This window comes from Sinocyclocheilus anshuiensis, unplaced genomic scaffold (genome assembly GCF_001515605.1).
Source record: "Sinocyclocheilus anshuiensis isolate Anshui unplaced genomic scaffold, SAMN03320099.WGS_v1.1 scaffold629, whole genome shotgun sequence".
NCBI lineage: Eukaryota > Metazoa > Chordata > Actinopteri > Cypriniformes > Cyprinidae > Sinocyclocheilus > Sinocyclocheilus anshuiensis.
The window spans coordinates 369,048-387,722 of NW_015536485.1; the positions used below are offsets into that span (position 1 = coordinate 369,048).

General features: G+C 35.7%; 1 protein-coding gene across 5 annotated transcripts in view; it reads left to right on the forward strand.

Moving 5' to 3' along the window:
* The window catches only part of LOC107684070 (low-density lipoprotein receptor-related protein 8-like), a 201,177-nt gene that overhangs the window by 78,357 nt on the left and 104,145 nt on the right, over nt 1-18,675 (forward strand). For all 5 annotated transcript variants that reach the window (XM_016480246.1, XM_016480264.1, XM_016480229.1 and 2 more), the window contains exon 3: nt 15,625-15,747. In XM_016480246.1, the coding sequence (XP_016335732.1) occupies nt 15,625-15,747 (123 nt within the window). The remainder of the gene's footprint in view (nt 1-15,624; nt 15,748-18,675) is intronic.

Below are 18,675 nucleotides of genomic sequence, written 5' to 3' on the forward strand. Positions count from 1 at the left end.
CGCCTTTAAAGTTGACCAAATGAAGTTCTTAGCAATGCATATTACTAAATTAAAGTTTTAAATTAAGTTTTGATATATTTACGGTAGGACATTTACAAAATATCTTCATGGAACATGATCTTTACTTAATATCCTAATGATTTTTGGCATAAAAGAAAAATGGATAATTTTGACAAATACAATGTATTTCTGGCTATTGCTACAAATATACCTGTGCTACTTATGACTGGTTTTGTGCTCCAGGGTCACATATAGTTTAATGCTTGTAATAATATACTTTTCATATTGCTATAAATATTAAATAATAAATAGAGTGTTAGAGTTGTTCATATTTTGTAAATAAAACAAAGATTATTAAAATACATGTTACAAGAAAATACTATTTCAGTCTTGCTACTTCAGAATTTCACATTTAATTCAATATTACTTACCGTCTGTTTGTAATTGTTTGTTTTTACAATTTCTGATTGAAAATTGTTTCTGTACCAAATTTATTTCAGTGAAAACAGTTGTGCTATTTTTTTATTATTGTTGTGATTTTTAAGTACATTAATTCACTTTATCTGGCATCGAAGGTGTGGCGGCTGCCATACGTAATTCCTCTGGATAAAACATGCCAAAATATTTCATAGCCTTTGAGGGACCCAATCCATATTGCGCCAGAACATCTTTGTAGAGAGTTGGGGGTGGCCTTTTTGGATTTAGGCCAACTCAACCACCTAGAAACCAAGAACATCTTGGCAACCGCATAGCAACATGCTAATAGCCACACAAAACATCTTAGCAACCACATAATAATGCTCTGGCATCAACCCACAACAATGTAGCATTGTCTGCAGATGTTTCATGCAAGCACCGTTTGTCAAAATCTTGTTTTGAAGGCGCTCAATGTAGGCTGATATTCAACTTATGATACAAGTCTTGATTAAAAAGTCATTAGTTCAGTGGTAAAATGTTATGTTGGGATTGAACGTTGTTTATGTACAGTGCTTTTAAAGACCTGTCAATGTGAGACGTGCTTGTTTTTTTCACCTTCAGATGTTGATGCATCACTCCGGTTCTTCGTGTGATTCAGAGGCGTCAACAAAAAGCCATGTCAACATCGCTTTCTGAGTTCCCAACCAATCAAGCAGATCTGTAGTGCAACAGAGGAGCTTAGTCATTGTGCGTGTCCCTCCCACATGCCATAATGATTTTCATCAGAGCATGAGAGAGATTAGCTAAAGAAACATGATTATCGTGATTATTGCTCTACAGAAAATGTGTGAAAATCCATACATGTAAACTCTGAATCTGCTAGTAAATGTGCTGATCATGTGCATCTTATGTGCTGTGAATACTAACGAGAGGCAGAATTTGAGGAGTGTTTGATTGGAGCACTTGCTGTACGTACGCCGGTGTGCTTCGTTAAAGCCCAGTCCATTAACCCCCTTTGCTATGATGCTGGAGCCATATGCTGCAAATTACAGCTCTAATGTGAGACACTAAATGTCAGTCTGGAGCGCTGGTGAGGAGATGATTGTTGGGTATAATGGCTGGATTTTTTTTTTTTAACTTGCACTTGTCAGATTTGAGTCCCACTATCAGTATTGTTTGGAACAATGAACAGAATAATGTTAATCTAGGATGTGCTTTATAATAGGGCTTTATGAATGAGATGACTGTGGACTGTATATATTAGGGATTATGGATAAAGATGAACCAGTTGCTTTATTGGGCTTGAGGTGCATTGTTACTATATTTGTGTTTGTTGATATTGTATGTTTGCGCAATTGCATGCCTTGTGAACTTATCTAAATAAAACTTGATATTTATTTAATTCATTAATTTAATTCATTAATCATAGTAATATCATTAAAGTTGATACATGTTATTTGTGAACTTCAACATTTTATTTTCTTTGATGTTATGAACATTGTTGCTGTATTAAACTTTAAAACTGACAACATAACAAGTAAAACAATATGTAGTATTATTATTAAAGTATATTTTGTATGTTTGAACACCAACATTTTTCTTATAATGTATCGAACGTTGTTCTTGCTAAATATGCCGTATTAAATTTAAAGCAAAACAAAATGTCAATAACCATATTATAATTATTATTATTACTACTTTTTAAATGCTACTTTTATCAGTGACCAGTGGAGATGTTGCCAGAATCAAAATGAGAATTTGCAACAGTTATGTTATGTTAAGAGTTTGTGAATCTTCAGATGTAATGTTTAGAGTCCGACCGATATGGGTTTTTTTGGGGCCGATACCGATACCGATATTAGGGAGTAAAAAAAAAGGCCGATACGAGGGATCCGCCGAATTTGGTGCGGATTCGCCACGCCGTTACGGAGATTTGGCCGTTCAAAGTTTCAGTGGTTTTCCATTGACTTAAGCTTTAAAGCGTTTCATCCAGGTCGCCAGTAGCAAACAATGGAGCGCGCTCTGCAGGACAAACTAAGTAATTACACAATTTCAAGCATTTTATCTGCATTACATGTTCTGTAAAAAACAATTTCATATCGGCGGCATATTCGCCGATACCGATATATCGGCGACAGGCTCATATCGGCCGATAATATCGGCAAAACGATATATCGGTCGGGCTCTAGAATGTTGTTAGAAAGCCATAAGTCATGTACAAGATCAACACATTATAGCTTGCAGTGTGAGTAAGGTACATAACATACAAAAATACATACACTTACATACAATCACAGTGATACCTCAGGTCAGCACATGTACATGTTCTTCTGGTGAACACAGACATGATACATCAGACCCTGTCAGGTAGATGATCATAGGGCTTGTTGACATGTTTTATTTTAACCAACTATCATGGTATTTTTTTAGCATATGCTTTTGTTCATATATTCCATTGTTGCCACACCTGATTACACACCTGAGTCCGCTTCATGCTTTTGAGGGCACATCATCATATTTATGGTACACATGGATGCATGGCAGTGTCACGGATGTGCAAGCTACAGCTCATGCTAAAACTGATGCCAGTAAACAGTGTTTTCCTGTATTGTATTGTGTGGAGCCATTTGTTCTGACACTGATCAATAGCCCAAACAGTCAATAAGCTTAATCCATGAAATTATTAATCAATTAATGGTTAGTGTGTGCTATGAATAAATAAATAAATATATATATATGTATGTATGTGTGTGTGTGTGTGTGTGTGTGTGTGTGTGTGTGTGTGTGGTTTTGTCTGGTGAATATCATGAATGAAAATCATCCACAATCACACATTCACAGGAGGGAGCAGCTCCCCCCCAAAACAAACACACACACACACACACTGGCCGGCAATGAGTGATGGTGGAGCTACCACAATATTGCCGTCGCTGCAGAAAAGCAGGGCTCAGACAAACACATTCAGACAAAGGAATAAGCAACAAAGAAGGAGGGAGAAAGAGGCTGCATGCAAGTAGTGTGAAGAAAATTAAATTGTAAGAAATTTTGACACCAGAACCCCCAGACACTGACCATATTAGACCGCATGTCTTAATGTTGTTTGATTTACATACTAGTGGTCCAGAGAAAGAAAAAGCACATCCAAATGAAGTGCAAACCCAAAATAATAATAATAATAAAGGAATGTTTGGTTTAAAGAGAGAAAAAAAGATATAGAAAAAAGTCTGTATTTTTCATACCAATTCTTTTCTGATTATTTATTATAGGAGATTTTTATTTTTTTCGGATATTTTAATGTAAATTGTATTAGTCAAAATCACTAGGCATTTTAATCAAAAATAAAATATATCCTTCATCCCTAAGTATAATGATAAAGAGAAAAAGAAGTAGAAGTGTGTCTTGGAGGAACAAAGGTTGGATTTTCATCGCATCATGTTCGGTGAATGAACCATCAGAAAATCCTCTGCCATGAAGGAAATAATGTCACCGCATCATTAGCACAACCTCAAGCAAATCAAAGCAGCAGGTTGCTGTTTTTGTGTCTTGTTCGCTCGATGTACTGCACCCTCCTTCCTTTCCAACACTCCATTTGGTGGAGGGCTGTTGCGTTTCATCTTTGCCGAGCGGTGGAGGACATTTGTAATTGAAATGAATTCTTCCATGTCAGCAGGGCAGATTTGCCCACATCTTTTGTCTCAGGGCTTGCTGCTTTGTCAAGGCTCCCCCCTCGGTCCTCCAAAGGCAACCAGACTGATGTACATACATTTGTATTAATAAAGCAAAAGGCAGTGTGTTCATTGGTTGACCACACACTGTGATGATAGGATATGACTGGGCACTGAACCAGATGAAGCAGCACAGAACTCTATCACACACACGAGAACAAACGCGCACGGGTTTCACACTGAGATCGGATGTAGTTTATCAGCATGTCGTCTCAAGTATTGTATTATTGCTGCCTTGTAAACCCCCGTCGAGTGCATCAATCACAACAAGTTTTGAATCATCTCTGGCACGTTGTTATTCATTTTTTTTCACAGATTTTTTCATATTTTTGCAGTTGCAGAAACACACTAATTTAGTGTTTGCACTCTTTTCATTAAGCAAATGTATAAAAGGGGTTTTGTTCCTGCTATTTGATACGTAACAGTCCTTGCTATTGTAAACTGTGTTAGTTGAGAAGAGGTTTGTTGACGAGAGTTGTGCAGCGTGCTTTGTTTACTTTTGTCCACATAATAACAGTAGTAAACAGAAATGACCGTAATCGTAAAACACTTCTCACCTCCAGAGCTCTATTTGTTGAAAGCTCCATGAATTCAGAATTGGAGTTTCGTTGCTTTTAGTCTGTGTATTAGCTTTGAAACTGTCTGTATGCTAGCGTACTCCTAAATGTGAAACACTACTTCTCAAAATTTGAGGGACAGTATGTTTTTTTTTATTAAAGGAATTCAAATTTTTACTTAGTATGCATTAAATTAGTCAAAAGTGACTTTTACATTGTTACAAAATATTTCTTATTCAAACTAATTGTTCTTTAAAATTTTGTTCATCAAAGAATCCAGCTGTTTTCAACATATTCTGAAATGTTTCTTGAGCACCAAATCAGCATAAATCAGAATGATTTCTGAAGGATCATGTGACACTGAAGACTTGTCAAAAAAGAAGCTATTATTGACGTACAGTAAGTGTATAGAGCTATAAAATTAATATTGATATCATAGTTCGTAAAAAATGGTCTTAGAAGTTGATGAGAACTGTTTAAGTCGAAGCTGAAATTATTATTGATCTATAAATTCTCTTTAACAGAAACAACTGCGACATTGAAGACACAAAGGTAGATAGACTGTGAGGGCAAGATTGGCGAAGTGAGAAAGACAGACAGCAGTACTGAAAGACAGGGTGAGGAAAAATAGAAGGGTAACTTGTTTTGACTGACAGACTGCTGGAGGGCTAGTCATTTGAATGGAGAAAAAGAACGAGAGGTAGAAGGAGCTGGAGAGCTTGATGGATGTGATTAGAACATTGACCTATCAAGGAGACCGAGACTCTGCGGGTGGGTAGCAAATGTGTTTATATGTGTGTGTGAATGTGGAAAGACATTACAAATAAGAGGAGAAGGGAATGAGGACACTGCTCTGGGATGTCCCTCGGCTCTGTGCGTGCATGTAGTCTCTAACAGCGGTGTTTGGCATACAGTGTATGGCCTCTAATTGTTTTTCATCTACACAAATAACGTTCTCACACACCTGCTCTATTACGTGCTTAAACACCTGTGTGGCAGTTTGATCACATATGTTAAACAGACTTGTACTGCATCACCAGGCTTTCAATGCTAAAACATGACCACGTTACGTCAATAAAAGTGACCATCCTTTAAAACGAATTAGGCATTAAAAGACTAAAAAGGCACTTTTTCTATCTGCTGGTTCCTAGTGATTAGGCAGTATTTATACAAATATGTTGGTCTACACTCTAAATATCAGGGGAAAACTCCACCCTGCAGCTGATTCTAAAGTTTTCATTGGTCATGTTAGTCAAAGTGCTGATTGTCTACACAGCACTGAGTCAAATACTAACCCCTAACCCTAACCTTAACCTTAGAATAGCTTTGGTAGCACATCAAGATAGTTAGGGTTACTGTTTGTCAAGATCGGATCCATCCATGATATTACAGAACTCTTAACTGAATCCATGATGTCTGAACTTTCACTGACAGGTGTCTGAGTAATTGAATTGAGCGACCAATGAAATCAGCTGCAGGGAGATTTTTTTGGGGGCAAAAAGCGCACAAAGAGCACACAAGAGGAGGTGGATATGTCGACTTGTATAAATTAAGGGTGTTCGAATTATACAGAAATCTGTGGGTCAGTTATTGATTACGATGTCTCCTGCTATTAAGCTATGCTTAAGGGTGTTTCTTTGACTATGGGAACGTTTGGTCCTGTGGATTTTTAGAAAATCTTCTCACACTCTCACTAGCGTTCTCACTATAGCATTCTGTGGTGGAAATGAGAGTGATGGGAATTACATTTGGAACATTTTTGCATAAAATAGCTGTCCCTTTTGTGATCATAAAGCTCATTTAAAAGCTGATTGATACCTCATGTTTTAATGATAATCATCCTGTGGGACTTAAAGGTCCCCAAAGTTGAAGAAAACCCCTAAAATAAATAAAAGATGTGGTTGTTTACTAGGGGTGCAACGGTTCTCTGTAAAAAATCGAACCGTATGGTTCTCCACACACGGTTCAGCATGCACTAGGACCGCGGTTCAACTTAAATCTGACAATGCATCTATGCATCTGTAATATGGTTTGTTAGAGTTCGGCTAATGCATGTTTCTGTTGATGGATACAAATTCTGGCTTTCCAATACATTACAACAAGAGCGATGAGAGAAAAAAAACAATACGTGGACAAACCAGTCACTCTGTTCAATGCGAGTGCTGTATGCTGGAATTTATGCCGTCATCACGTGTTGATAGCGCAGGTGAGACCTGAACAGCACACGTTGCTGTCTGTGTTTAAACTAAACTCATTTAAGCCTTTTCCAGTTTAAATATTAAAAAGCCAGAAGACGCGAGCTCGCGCGCGCAGTGAGAAGATCTGTGTGTGCGCTCATCCGAAGCGCGTGAACCCGCGTCTCAGAACAAATATTAAGCTCTCGGTGAAGTATTGTGTTTGAATGGACAAATTCACACAAAAAATTATGTCAAAATGCCCGTCTTGGTGAGTATCCACCGAACCGTGAGTAAGTTGAACCGTTGCACCCCTATTGTTTACCATTGTTCAGCAAATTTTGCAATTGCAATTGAGTCAGTTCGGTAGGAATGCATGTGAAATGGAATTTCACAAATTAGTCGTTTTGACTGACAGAAAGCTGCTTGGTTTGAAAGTGACTTCTGTGTGAGCTATGCTTCATACATCTTGACATTTTTTTTGCTCGCAAATTTTCCCCAAAATTATGCTAATGTGACCACACATTATACCTCTGGTCCAACTGAAACCGTGCAAGAGTTTTCACTTTATATTACTGAAAGTTGACTTAGTGTTGCTCCATCATTTCACTCTCATGCCGCTCACACTCACATGCATTCTCACAAAAAAAGCATCTTTATTTGTCATGTAATTACTGAGAGCTCTCGACTGTAATGTGCTTTTGCTTTGACATACTCTGACATGATCTGTTTGATTATATTCAGCTTGCTTCAATGGCGAAAACAACAACAACTGTGTGCGTTTGCATCAACCATGTGCCTTCGGGCACTATTCTCCAAAACCAAGAATGACACTGAAGATGGTTTTGCTGGCAACAACGTAACCAATCACACCTTAATTCCTGTGATTCGATTCTAAAAAAATGTGAATGTATGATGACCGAGGGAAATGAGAGGTAGAGAGTAAAGGAAAATCATGAAGTGAAGGGACCAATTCCAGTGTAAATATTTATGTACTAATGGTTACTGTGTGATTATGCTTGATATGCTCCTGTTTGTTTGAGGTGAAACATCAACAGTGCAGAAATCAATGGAGATAAATAGAGCAAGAGAGAAGGAAAGGACAGCCAGAGAGGAATAGACAAACTTAAAACAGGCTGATAGGAAATGTTTTCTCCTTCACCCATTTCCCATCAATAGGTCTATCTCTGTTCTCTCAGGTCATATCAGTCACACTCCATCCCTTGAGAATCTGCTGCAGGAATAGGAATCTTAAGGAATTTAATGATTTGGTTTCCGATTCTGGTTCTTTAACGGTCATTTTAATACTTTCAAAGAAGAAATATTTGAAAATAAGACCTAAAAATTTGATTGCATTCACTGGCCTCAAAAGTCTGTTGCCAATATTTTTTTTAAATAAAATCTTTCTATTCATCAAAGAAGAAAACATTTTTTTTTTTTTTTACAAATATTAAGCAGCACAACCATTTTCAACTATGATAATAATAAGAAATGTTTTTTGATCACTAAATCAGCATGTTTGAATGATTTCTAAAGGATCATGTGACACTGAAGACTGGAGTAATGGATGCTGAAAATTCAGCTTTGCATCACAGGAATAAATTATATTTTAAAACGGCATAATACAAAACAGTTTTTTAAATTGTAATAATGTTTGACAAATTAACAAGTTAGCAAGTAAAAATGTTGAACTTTATTTTTAATCAAATAAATGCAACCTTGGTGAGCATTAAATGCCTTCTTTCAAAAACCCTAAAAATGTTCTCCACTTATATATAATGCCGCTGGGCTTGTGGCTGACATTCTGAACTGCTGCTGTAAGGACCTAAGCCCAGGTTTGCATATTCTGCATGGATTAGCTGCATTTAGTTGTAGGAAGTTAGTCCTGGATCAGCACTTCAGGAAAACTTTTATTTCCAGCCAAGTTGCTGACAGCAGCAGTAGCACTACATCTTACCTCCAACTTCCTAATGCTCCATTCAGTGAGACGCCCCTGTGCCACTTGGTCTTTCAAACGGACCTAGTTTCACACTGCATTTATCTTTTTTCCTCTTTAAGAAGGCATTTTGCGATTCCAGAACAAACTCCAACCAGACAAAATGCTCGATTTAAGCTTTTCACGTGTGGGAGTTTATTGACTCGGGAGTGTTTGAGAGCGTGTGTGCCGTCAAAACTGCCTCCCTCCATCTTACCTCTTTCACAGAGATACTCAAATTCCTTGAAGTGTTAAATAAAAAGGCGAGAGAGGTGTCTGATGAAGGCGCTTTCACACAATCTGCATACAGAAGCAGCAGAGGCAGATTAGTGTGTGGTATTGAGCTGTGAAGCGTCAGTGTAAAGCTGTGCTCACAGGGCTTTATCTGCTCACTTCCTCAAAGGAGTTCAATTGTGCCCTTTGAAATCCACCTGGGTTTCAGCCTTAATCTTGTTGTTACCTTTGCAGGCTGTTTGCTTATTATTTCTAATTTTATTCCATTTTTTTTTCATCTTTGCACTCCCAGAGTTGATACCTGAGTTTCTAGGTGCAAACATTGAAAGTAGGGGGCGAAACTACAATATTTCAAAGTATTGCAGTATTTTACTTCATGATACTGTGTTGATATTCTTACGGCAAGAATCAAGAATTGTAGATTTTTTTAATGTAATATCTATGGGGAAAAGAGATTGACCACTACTCATAGTATGCAAGAAGATGAAATGTACTGTGACATTAGGTCGCTAGTCTTGCTAGACTTTTACTTGAGGCGAAGTCTGGGTAGGGTTGCACCAGCCTTTCGTAAGTTCAAACTTAAATCTAGTTTGTAACTAATTCTGCACTTAATTCGGCTGCACCGTTTGTTTTTAAGGCAATACGAAATTAGTAGGTCGTAAGTAGTGTTGTCTCAAAACATGACATAAAATAGCAGCTTTTGAATCTGGGAGCAGTTGTTAAAATGCAGTGAATTTCAGTTTATCCTGTTAAGATTGGTTTTTACTTTTTTTTTCCTTGCGTAACTAATGATAAAAAGACATTTCTATTTAAAGTACAGTACTTAATTTAAGTAAAACATGAGCTTATTGATGCCATTCTGTTAATCTGCTTTTTAATTTCAACTGTTACTCCTGGGCAGAGCGGCCAGTGAATAATTAGTTTATACGAGTTGCATTTCAGCTTAAGTTTAATGGTGCAGAATGTTTAGCAGTAGGTTGTAACTTGCTCCTTTACATGGCACATAGGCTAACTATATTGTAAAATAAACAGATGTATGGTGATATGAATATGTAAAGATATGTTTTTGCCGGTATATGGAAACAATTAAAAATATTTGCAAAAATATTTTAGTACAAAAATATTATTGTGATCTACATAAAATTCAGGGCAGTTCAGGGCAATTAACATAATGATACCTAATCATATTGTATTGCTAGATCTGTTTCCAATATATATAACTATGAATGAATTCTATGGCCATCACTTTCCTTGGTGTTTTCTGGATGTGTTGGTTCGCATTTGATGTTTTATTCTGTGTGTGTGTGTGTGTGTGGAGAACGATAGACCTTTTTTCTCTTCAGGGTGTCAGATGTTCTTAAAGGTCTCCTCACATCTGCACCTTTGTAGTTCATTGGCAGCTGGTGAACTGACCAGTCAATGCACAGACACCTTCACATACATACAGTACATGTAACCAGGAGTTTTTACATGCAGTTGCTTATGGGGTGGTGTTTTCTCTCACCTTTCCCATATTTCTCTGTCACATACTGTATCGATAGATTCCCTTGACTTGCTTTATCCTCCTCTCTTTCTTTCTTACACATGCTCACATGTAGTTCTTAGCATGCACAGAGACCTGCACAATGCTTTTCACCTTTCACAGTTTGTGTGTGCTACATAAGTATAGGTTACTAAACAAGTGGAGTCTCAGAAACACATACAGGCAGCAAATCTTACAGAACTATACTGTAGTGGGCGGAAATTTAGTAGCGTATGAATTGTACATGGTTCTGTGTATTTTTGTCTTTCAGCCCTATACACAAACCTTTTATAACAAGCTAGGGCTGGACGATATGGCCAAAATTTATATCACGATATATTTCTTAATTTCGGTCGATACGATATAATTCCGATATCGATATGAACACTATTAAAAAAGCCTCATAAAAACAGCCAAGAACAGCCACAACAGATGTCTGTACCTACAAACTTATGAAAAATTAATTTGCCAACTCTATGAAACCTACTCCTATAAAACTATATAATATTTTAGGAAAAAAATGGCGCAAATAAATAAATATTATTGTCCAGCCCTATAACAAGCTATATATTTGTTTCATGTTATTCTTTGATTTCTAAAGAGCTGATTAGTTAATTATTTTTTTCTTTCATTAAAAAATAACTAAATATTAAGTATGAAAATGCTATTCTCTTAATCAGTTTGACTTTCAAATGATAGCGATTGATGCTTAGTAAGTTAAAATGTTCACTAATAAAATGCAAAAATACAATAAAAACAATTTAATACACAGTTAAAAAATTTGTATTAATCACGTTTTCCATTTCAGGAGGAATAATAGGAGGAATATTTTTTGTTTATATTTATACCTTAGTTTTGTGTCTACTGTTTTCTTCTTAATTTCTTAATAACCAGAGCTTTAATTATTAAGATATTCATCATTTTTATATGATGCGAACAAAATCATCAATATATTCCAAATATTTAATATCGCTCAGCCTTCATGCCAGCATTGTGCTTAAAATGTTATACGATTCCATCTATAATGACAGAGAGACTGAAACAGACAAGTACAGAAAGAAAGGGATCCCACCAGAAAAAGGTGACTCACTGAGGCACCTCTCTTCACAGACTCCATTTACGATTATGACCTGTCCATGTTTATAGCCCTGCTCAAGATGGCTCTGCGATTGCCTTATCCTATAATAGGTGGGCTCTCTTATCTCAAACGAGTACTGAGAACCACATAAACCACAGCCAGTCAATCACAGCACCTCCCCAAACAACACGCTTTAGACCTCTGATCTGGTATCACTGATTTATTTCTTCCAGCTGCTTACACTATTGAATTTTACATCAAACTTAACAAGTATTAGACCAGCAAAGAGTGCCTAGAATCTTATTAATGACTACCGCTTCAAAAAGCTGTTCAAGTCTTAATCACCTTCAGGCATTAGTTTGTTACCACAAAGTAAGCAAATAAAGTGCGTAGCTCGTAGTGTTTAAGTAGCTCTTTAGACCATGCTGAAGTAGATTGAATGACAATTTCCCATCTGCTCCATTGCTTTTTAAAATTGCATTGGTAATTCGGCAGTTTTCAGGAAGCTGAAGGTGTCGAGCATGTTTAGACTGCGGTCTTAGTTCTCTGTGAAGTCTTAGAGGAAATGGTTTGTGAAAATTGAAGGATGCTGACCTTGAGCTGCAGTTGTGTCCTGTGCAGACTGCCCAATCTGTGGAACGCTGGCAGCAGACACAAAGAGGTCACCTACCGCTAACCATCACAGATCAGCAGTCCGTCAGTAATCAGTGTGGTCTCTCGAGCATGGGACCTTGGGAATGTCATGGCTTTGCCTACTTGTGCAGAAAACTCTCTCTCACACACACACACACACACACACACCTCTTGCTTTGTTTCTACACACTAATACACACTCAATTCCTGGAAGTCCCAGGGAAATAGAAAAAAAATAACATTTGCACAGCGACAGGCCTGATGTTTATAAATGACTTATGATGATTGTTGTATGTCAGAGTGTGTGCGCTTATTGTTTGCACAGCCTTGTGCGTGATTTATGATTTTTGTATGGCTCACAAATCATGGAAGTGTACATGCAGTCTATGATTATGTATGTGTGCCTTGTGTGAGTATCTGCATAATGAAGTATTTGCTGCTTGTAATACATACCATCTTTTAATCAGCACATCCCATGAGTGGCTGCTTGAAGCTGCCTGCCTGCATTGGCAGTCCTACAGGAGAATTAGTAAAACCAACACTTGAGCTTGCACGTTTTCTCAAACCAACGCAACGCAATTTTTGCTTCTGTGGATAATTTTAAGCATATTACAGTGAGCAAATATATTCACTGAAAGCCATTGCCTTGGTATTTCTGTGCATCTAGAGGCATCAGATGGAACTGCAAAAATGATTTTTTTCACTAAATTATGTATTATTTTTATAAGAAAAATTAAGAAGAAAAATATAAGAAATAGTTAATATAATAAAGTAAAATATATAATAATAATAATTAATATATGTGTTAAGGCTGTTGAAAATAATGTGTAAATACTTGCGATACTGATGTGATTAATCCTCATATGTAAAAAAAAAAAAAAATTAAGTATTAATTTTTTTATTAATTGTGAAAATTGATGTGCAAAATAAACTTATTGGGGGAAAATTAACTGACAGCTGTCATTCAAACAGAGAGACCTGATACTGAAAGAGACAGAAACTTCTCTATATTACAATATATACTATATACAACACCCTATATTAAAGGCTTGTAAATGTGATATTATAATCGATTTATATAAAGATTGTTTTTAGTTAATTTAAATTAAAAGTTATAATACATTTAATGTTCTATAAAATTTTAAGTGTATTATATGTTAAAAATGATGGCACAAAATTGTATATAGAATTGAATGAGTACGATTACTCATTTTATCCCAGACATGGATAAAAATCCAACAGTAAGAGACATCAGTTATATTACTGGTATCTGTGATACTGTACTTGGCATTAAACAATTTAAAATACACTGTCTTTATGTTGTTTCTTCATAAATCTACAGGAGATTCAGTATGAAGATATATTTATGACAAAAATATATTTATTTACAAATTTTAAATTTAGTTGCAATTAATCACAAATAATTAGATTTTTTTCAGTTCAAATTATGGCAATATACAAGCACTATATAATGTGTGTTTTTTTATATTTTGTGGAATCAACCTACGAACGGCATACTTTAACATTACACACTTCACCTTGAAGAAAATGAATATTATGTTCAGCTTGAAAGGAATGAAGGGTGTGACAAGGTCAAGCTTTGTCCTTGAGATAAGGCTAGTGAAGGATCTTTGGTAATTAAGCGCTGCTCAGAGCTCACTAACCACCTCTGTCTGTAGTCTTTGGAGGTGCTCAACCCATAACATACTGCCTCTGGTTCCAGAGGAAGATAAGGGGCAGGGGAACATGGCCCCTATGATGTGCGAGTTGCTAAATCTCTGGGCTTGTTTCAGTGTAAGGTAGCTTGGCTGGGGAGATAGGGAAGTCTTAGATGAAATCCTCTTGTTCTGATGGGAGGCAAGGGCCTGGGATTTGCTCACCGTTCCAGAGAAGTATCTCCTTCGGTCTGGTCTGTTGCAACTCACTGATGGTTTGACAATTTTCCGCTGTCTTTTGGTTAGGTTTCATGATTTTCACCTCTTATCTGTTTTACTTTTTTTAAAGGGTCCCTATATTTTATATCAGTGTGTGTGTGTGTGTGTGTGTGTTTTAAGTTTAAATTTTCATCTAATATTTATGTTAATTCAATTAAAGAAATGAACAGTTTTATACTAGATTTTGATGGGAGAGTGTACTTTTTAACATTTGAAAAGTCATTGTACTTTATTGTTGTCAATGTGCATAGTTAAATTGTTAATGCACTTTCTTGGCCCTATTTTGCATAATTGACTTGGTGTGAATTTTCCTGCTACTTTATCAAGATAACATTCTGATTCAACACAAAGTCAAAATATCAGATCTCATAGACATTTTCCACATTTTTATCAGGATGTAATAGCTTGTTTAGCCTCTAAAACAACTTATCGCTTTCTTACATCTGATGTCACAAATTCCTTCGGTCATCAAGCCATCATTTTTTTTTTTTTTTTGGTTGTCTGTTCTGGATGTTGTCCTATTCTTCCCTAGAATTACATAAGATTATGGAAATAACATAGGTTTGGAATGTTTCATGTTACCTTTAAAATAAAATAAAGTATGTTGTTTCAGATGATTGATTTACAATAAGCATTTCGATTGGAGGAAAAGAAAGCAGAACTAATATTTGGCATTCGAGAATAGCACACCCGCCCAGACCAGGCACTGCATGTGTTCAACTGATGCACATGATAAAAGTCAAACGTGTGAACAGTGTTAAATCACTGTGTCCTCTCTGACTGATAAAGCTCTTATTGGTCTCCCTCCCAGAGAACTGACAACATCATCAACAGTTCTCCCTTCAGGCTCTTACAAAGCAGTCTTTATCCACACACATACCCAAACAATAGTAAGCGTTCATAAATTCACAGTGATGCGTACCTGGGCCTTTGTAATTGCTCCTGCTGGAGCTATGTGTTCAATTCATTCAAACTCTCTTCCCAATTAAACTATGAACGCAACAAGAAGAAACGACAGAGATGCATGGTGCACTCAGCCTCATATTGCTTGCCGTTTGTTGTTTAAATCTGAAGCGTGAGGCTTTTTCTGCTCAAGTTTTTCTTTATTTCTGCACTAGAACAGTTGTTATCAATTGCAAGTCTACTATTGTTTCTCAAGTGAACTAAATTTGTCATGGCATCTCCTGCAGACTAGAGTTAGCAGTGCGGTTTGTTTCACTGTTGTTGGAAAAAAGTCATTCCATCTTCTACTTGAGCTAGACACGTGAAAAAGCAAGTACATCCAAACTGACCTTTGACCTCAAATAGACCTCTTGTGTAAACAGCATTAACAGTATATGCTTTTATACTTAGCTTTCTCTCTCTTCTTCAACAGCAAAAAAGACATGTGCCACAACAGACTTTGCATGTAAGAATGGGCAGTGTGTCCCGGCCCGATGGAGGTGTGATGGAGAACCTGAGTGTCCAGATGGTTCGGATGAAGCAGACTCCACCTGCAGTGAGTAACCCGAGTGGATGAGTGTGTGTGCGTGTTTTATTCTGTTGACTGATTCTGATCATTTTTGTCCAAATAAAAGCATGTAAAACTTTAGTCAGATTTCATTTGAGGGGAGCATCACCATATCTTGAATATGATTTCAGTGCCATAGGAAAAAATGCATTTTATATTGTTATTTTTATTTTATTTTATTCAATTTAATTGTCAAAGTTACACTACCATAAGTTCGGGGTCAGGTTTTTTTCCTTCCCAGTTTTGTTTAGCAAGGGTGCATTAAATTTATCAAAATTGGCAGTAAGGAGATTTCTAACCTTCCAAAACATTTCAATAAATGACTTTCTATTCATCAACAAATCTTGAAAAATTATATATTTTATATAAAAAAGCTCTGCTGTTTTCAACATTGAAAATATAAGGCACCAAATCAGCATATTAGAATTATTTCTGAATAATAATGTGTACTAATGGCTTCTGAAAATTATAATGAATTAAATTACATTTTAAAATATATTAAAATAAAAAAACTTTTAAATTGTAATAATATTTCACAATATTACTGTTTTTAACTGCCTATTTGATCAAATAAACAGCCTTGGTGAGCATATGAGACTTCTTTCAAAAACTTCCAAAAAATATTGCCTGAAACATTTGAATGGTCGTGTAAATATAAATATGAACTAATTAAGTTACAGCAGTGTTATGTAGCCTTGAAGTATTTCTTAATTTATCAAGCATTGCATCAAGGTTTTCCAAGTATTTATTCAAGTAAACAGTCAATTAATTAACAATTAAAAACAAATAAATAAATTAAGAGCTGCAAGTTTCTTTCGATTCTTGTTAATATTGTTGTTTGATTAATTTCAACAACATAATAGACAGCAGAGGGTCTATCAGGGCTCATTTGTACTGCAAGGCCCAGTGAACAGATCTGATATTTTGACACTTTGTTTAAAATGAGTGTGTTATCTTTATAAAAAAGCAGGAAAATTCATATTTATTGCAGTTAAAATGTGTTTTTGGCAGATAATGTTTCTGCATCCATTATTGCTCATTTATTTCAAATTGGATTATTGTAATAACACCATTTTGAATTCACCCTATAGGTTTCTACTTTCAAAGGCTGTGTAAATACTGCATATCCATATATTTAGACTGTCTTCTGTGCTGTAGTAAACCTATTTGTCATGCACATAAACTGAGATAATGTTAGTGGAGTTTTGACTTTTATTTGCATGCATCCAGTTCTTTTTAGTTTGTTTTTCTTCGAAGGATTGCCTGTGGCTGTTTGGCAGTCTCAGTAATTGTTATTTTAAGCTGTGGACTGAGCCTTTCTTACTGGCCATGTGATGTGATTTTGCCGTTGGCTGAATTAGGCTCCAGCTGCTAATTGGCAGCAGTAATGCTCACGCCCCCTGGCATACCTCACTCTCTTGTGTACTAGTAATTGATATGGTCCTCTCAGATCACGTGCAAATCACATTTTTACACATATCCCTTGTGCTCTGATTCGGTTGTAACTTCATTTCAGAGTCAGGAGCCGTTTCTGTCTCACTTTCCTTTACTACTTGACATCCGAAAGAAAGTGGAGCTTCCAGTTCATTGATCGTAAAATCAGATCGAAAACATGATCAACTACGATTTGGCTGTGTTTTTCCTCTGGCTACAGCATCCTGACCAGGAAGGAATGAAGGAGGCCTAGGTTATGTTTGGAGATATATACTACCATGCTATATTGTGTGCTTATTTGGAACATTATGCAATGTATGCATAGAATCTGATTGACTTTACATTGCCTATATGTTCAATATTCAATGTCTTTCTTTCTTTCTTTCTTTCTTTGCCAAAATGTGACTTTTTTCACACAAAATGGAATTAAAAATAGTAAATAACAGTTTCTATTTCAATGATGGTTAAGTATGCTCAATACAGTAAATAACAAGTTGGTTATTGGCTGACATAGATTTTTAAAAGATTTTTTGGTATTGATGGCAATTGGATATTTCAATGTTCATGCTAATTCCCCCCAATTTTTACATTTGTATAACCTTTGCCATCATCTTACGTTCACTTAAAGTTATCTTAAAATTGCTGTAAATTTATCACCACTGTTGAATGAAAAATATATATCAATATTTCAGTCTACATTATAATGTGATGCCTAAATTCACTTATATCATTTAAAATAATTGATTTTAGATTTTAATATTTGAAGAGTTTATTTGCAAAAACACATAATTCTGTTTTTATTAATTTTCATAAATCATGTTTTTATTGTTTAGTTAGCTGTATTTTTAGTTAGTTATTATTAGTTATTCAAAACAACCAAACTGCAGTTTGATTGATATTAATTGGAATGCAGGATTAAAAATAAACATGATTTTTTAACAGTTTTAAAAATGTCTGTTTTTGCAAATGAACTCTTCATTTGTATTTGTATGATTTTTTTTTTCATTTATGTGATATTTTTGTTTATATAATTGTTGAATTTTAATATCAGACATTTATTTTTTATTTATATTTTGGGGATAAATGTCTGATATTAATTATAATTTAAATTGCAAAAGTAGAATACTACAATTATTTTTTTGCATTTTCCAATCTTCATTATTAAGTTGCATCCTTCATGCTGCCTCTCTCCTTCAGCATGTTCTTATTTTGCATATCTTTAAAAATGAAATGGAATGGTAATGACAACTGTGCCGTAAACGGATGCAGGTTGTGCTAGTTTCAAAGCTCCCACCCACAGAGACCGTCAGCATATGATGGACAGGTGTGAAATTCTGTGTGTTACGGCCATTTGTCTCAAGTACGATGTGGATTCTGCCACCGAATTGCAGAAACTTTAGCTTGATTTGCTTGTTAATGTCTATCCAAATCAGCCCACATACATGTCTAAATTCTGATCAAATGCGTTGAGGTAAAGGTGCT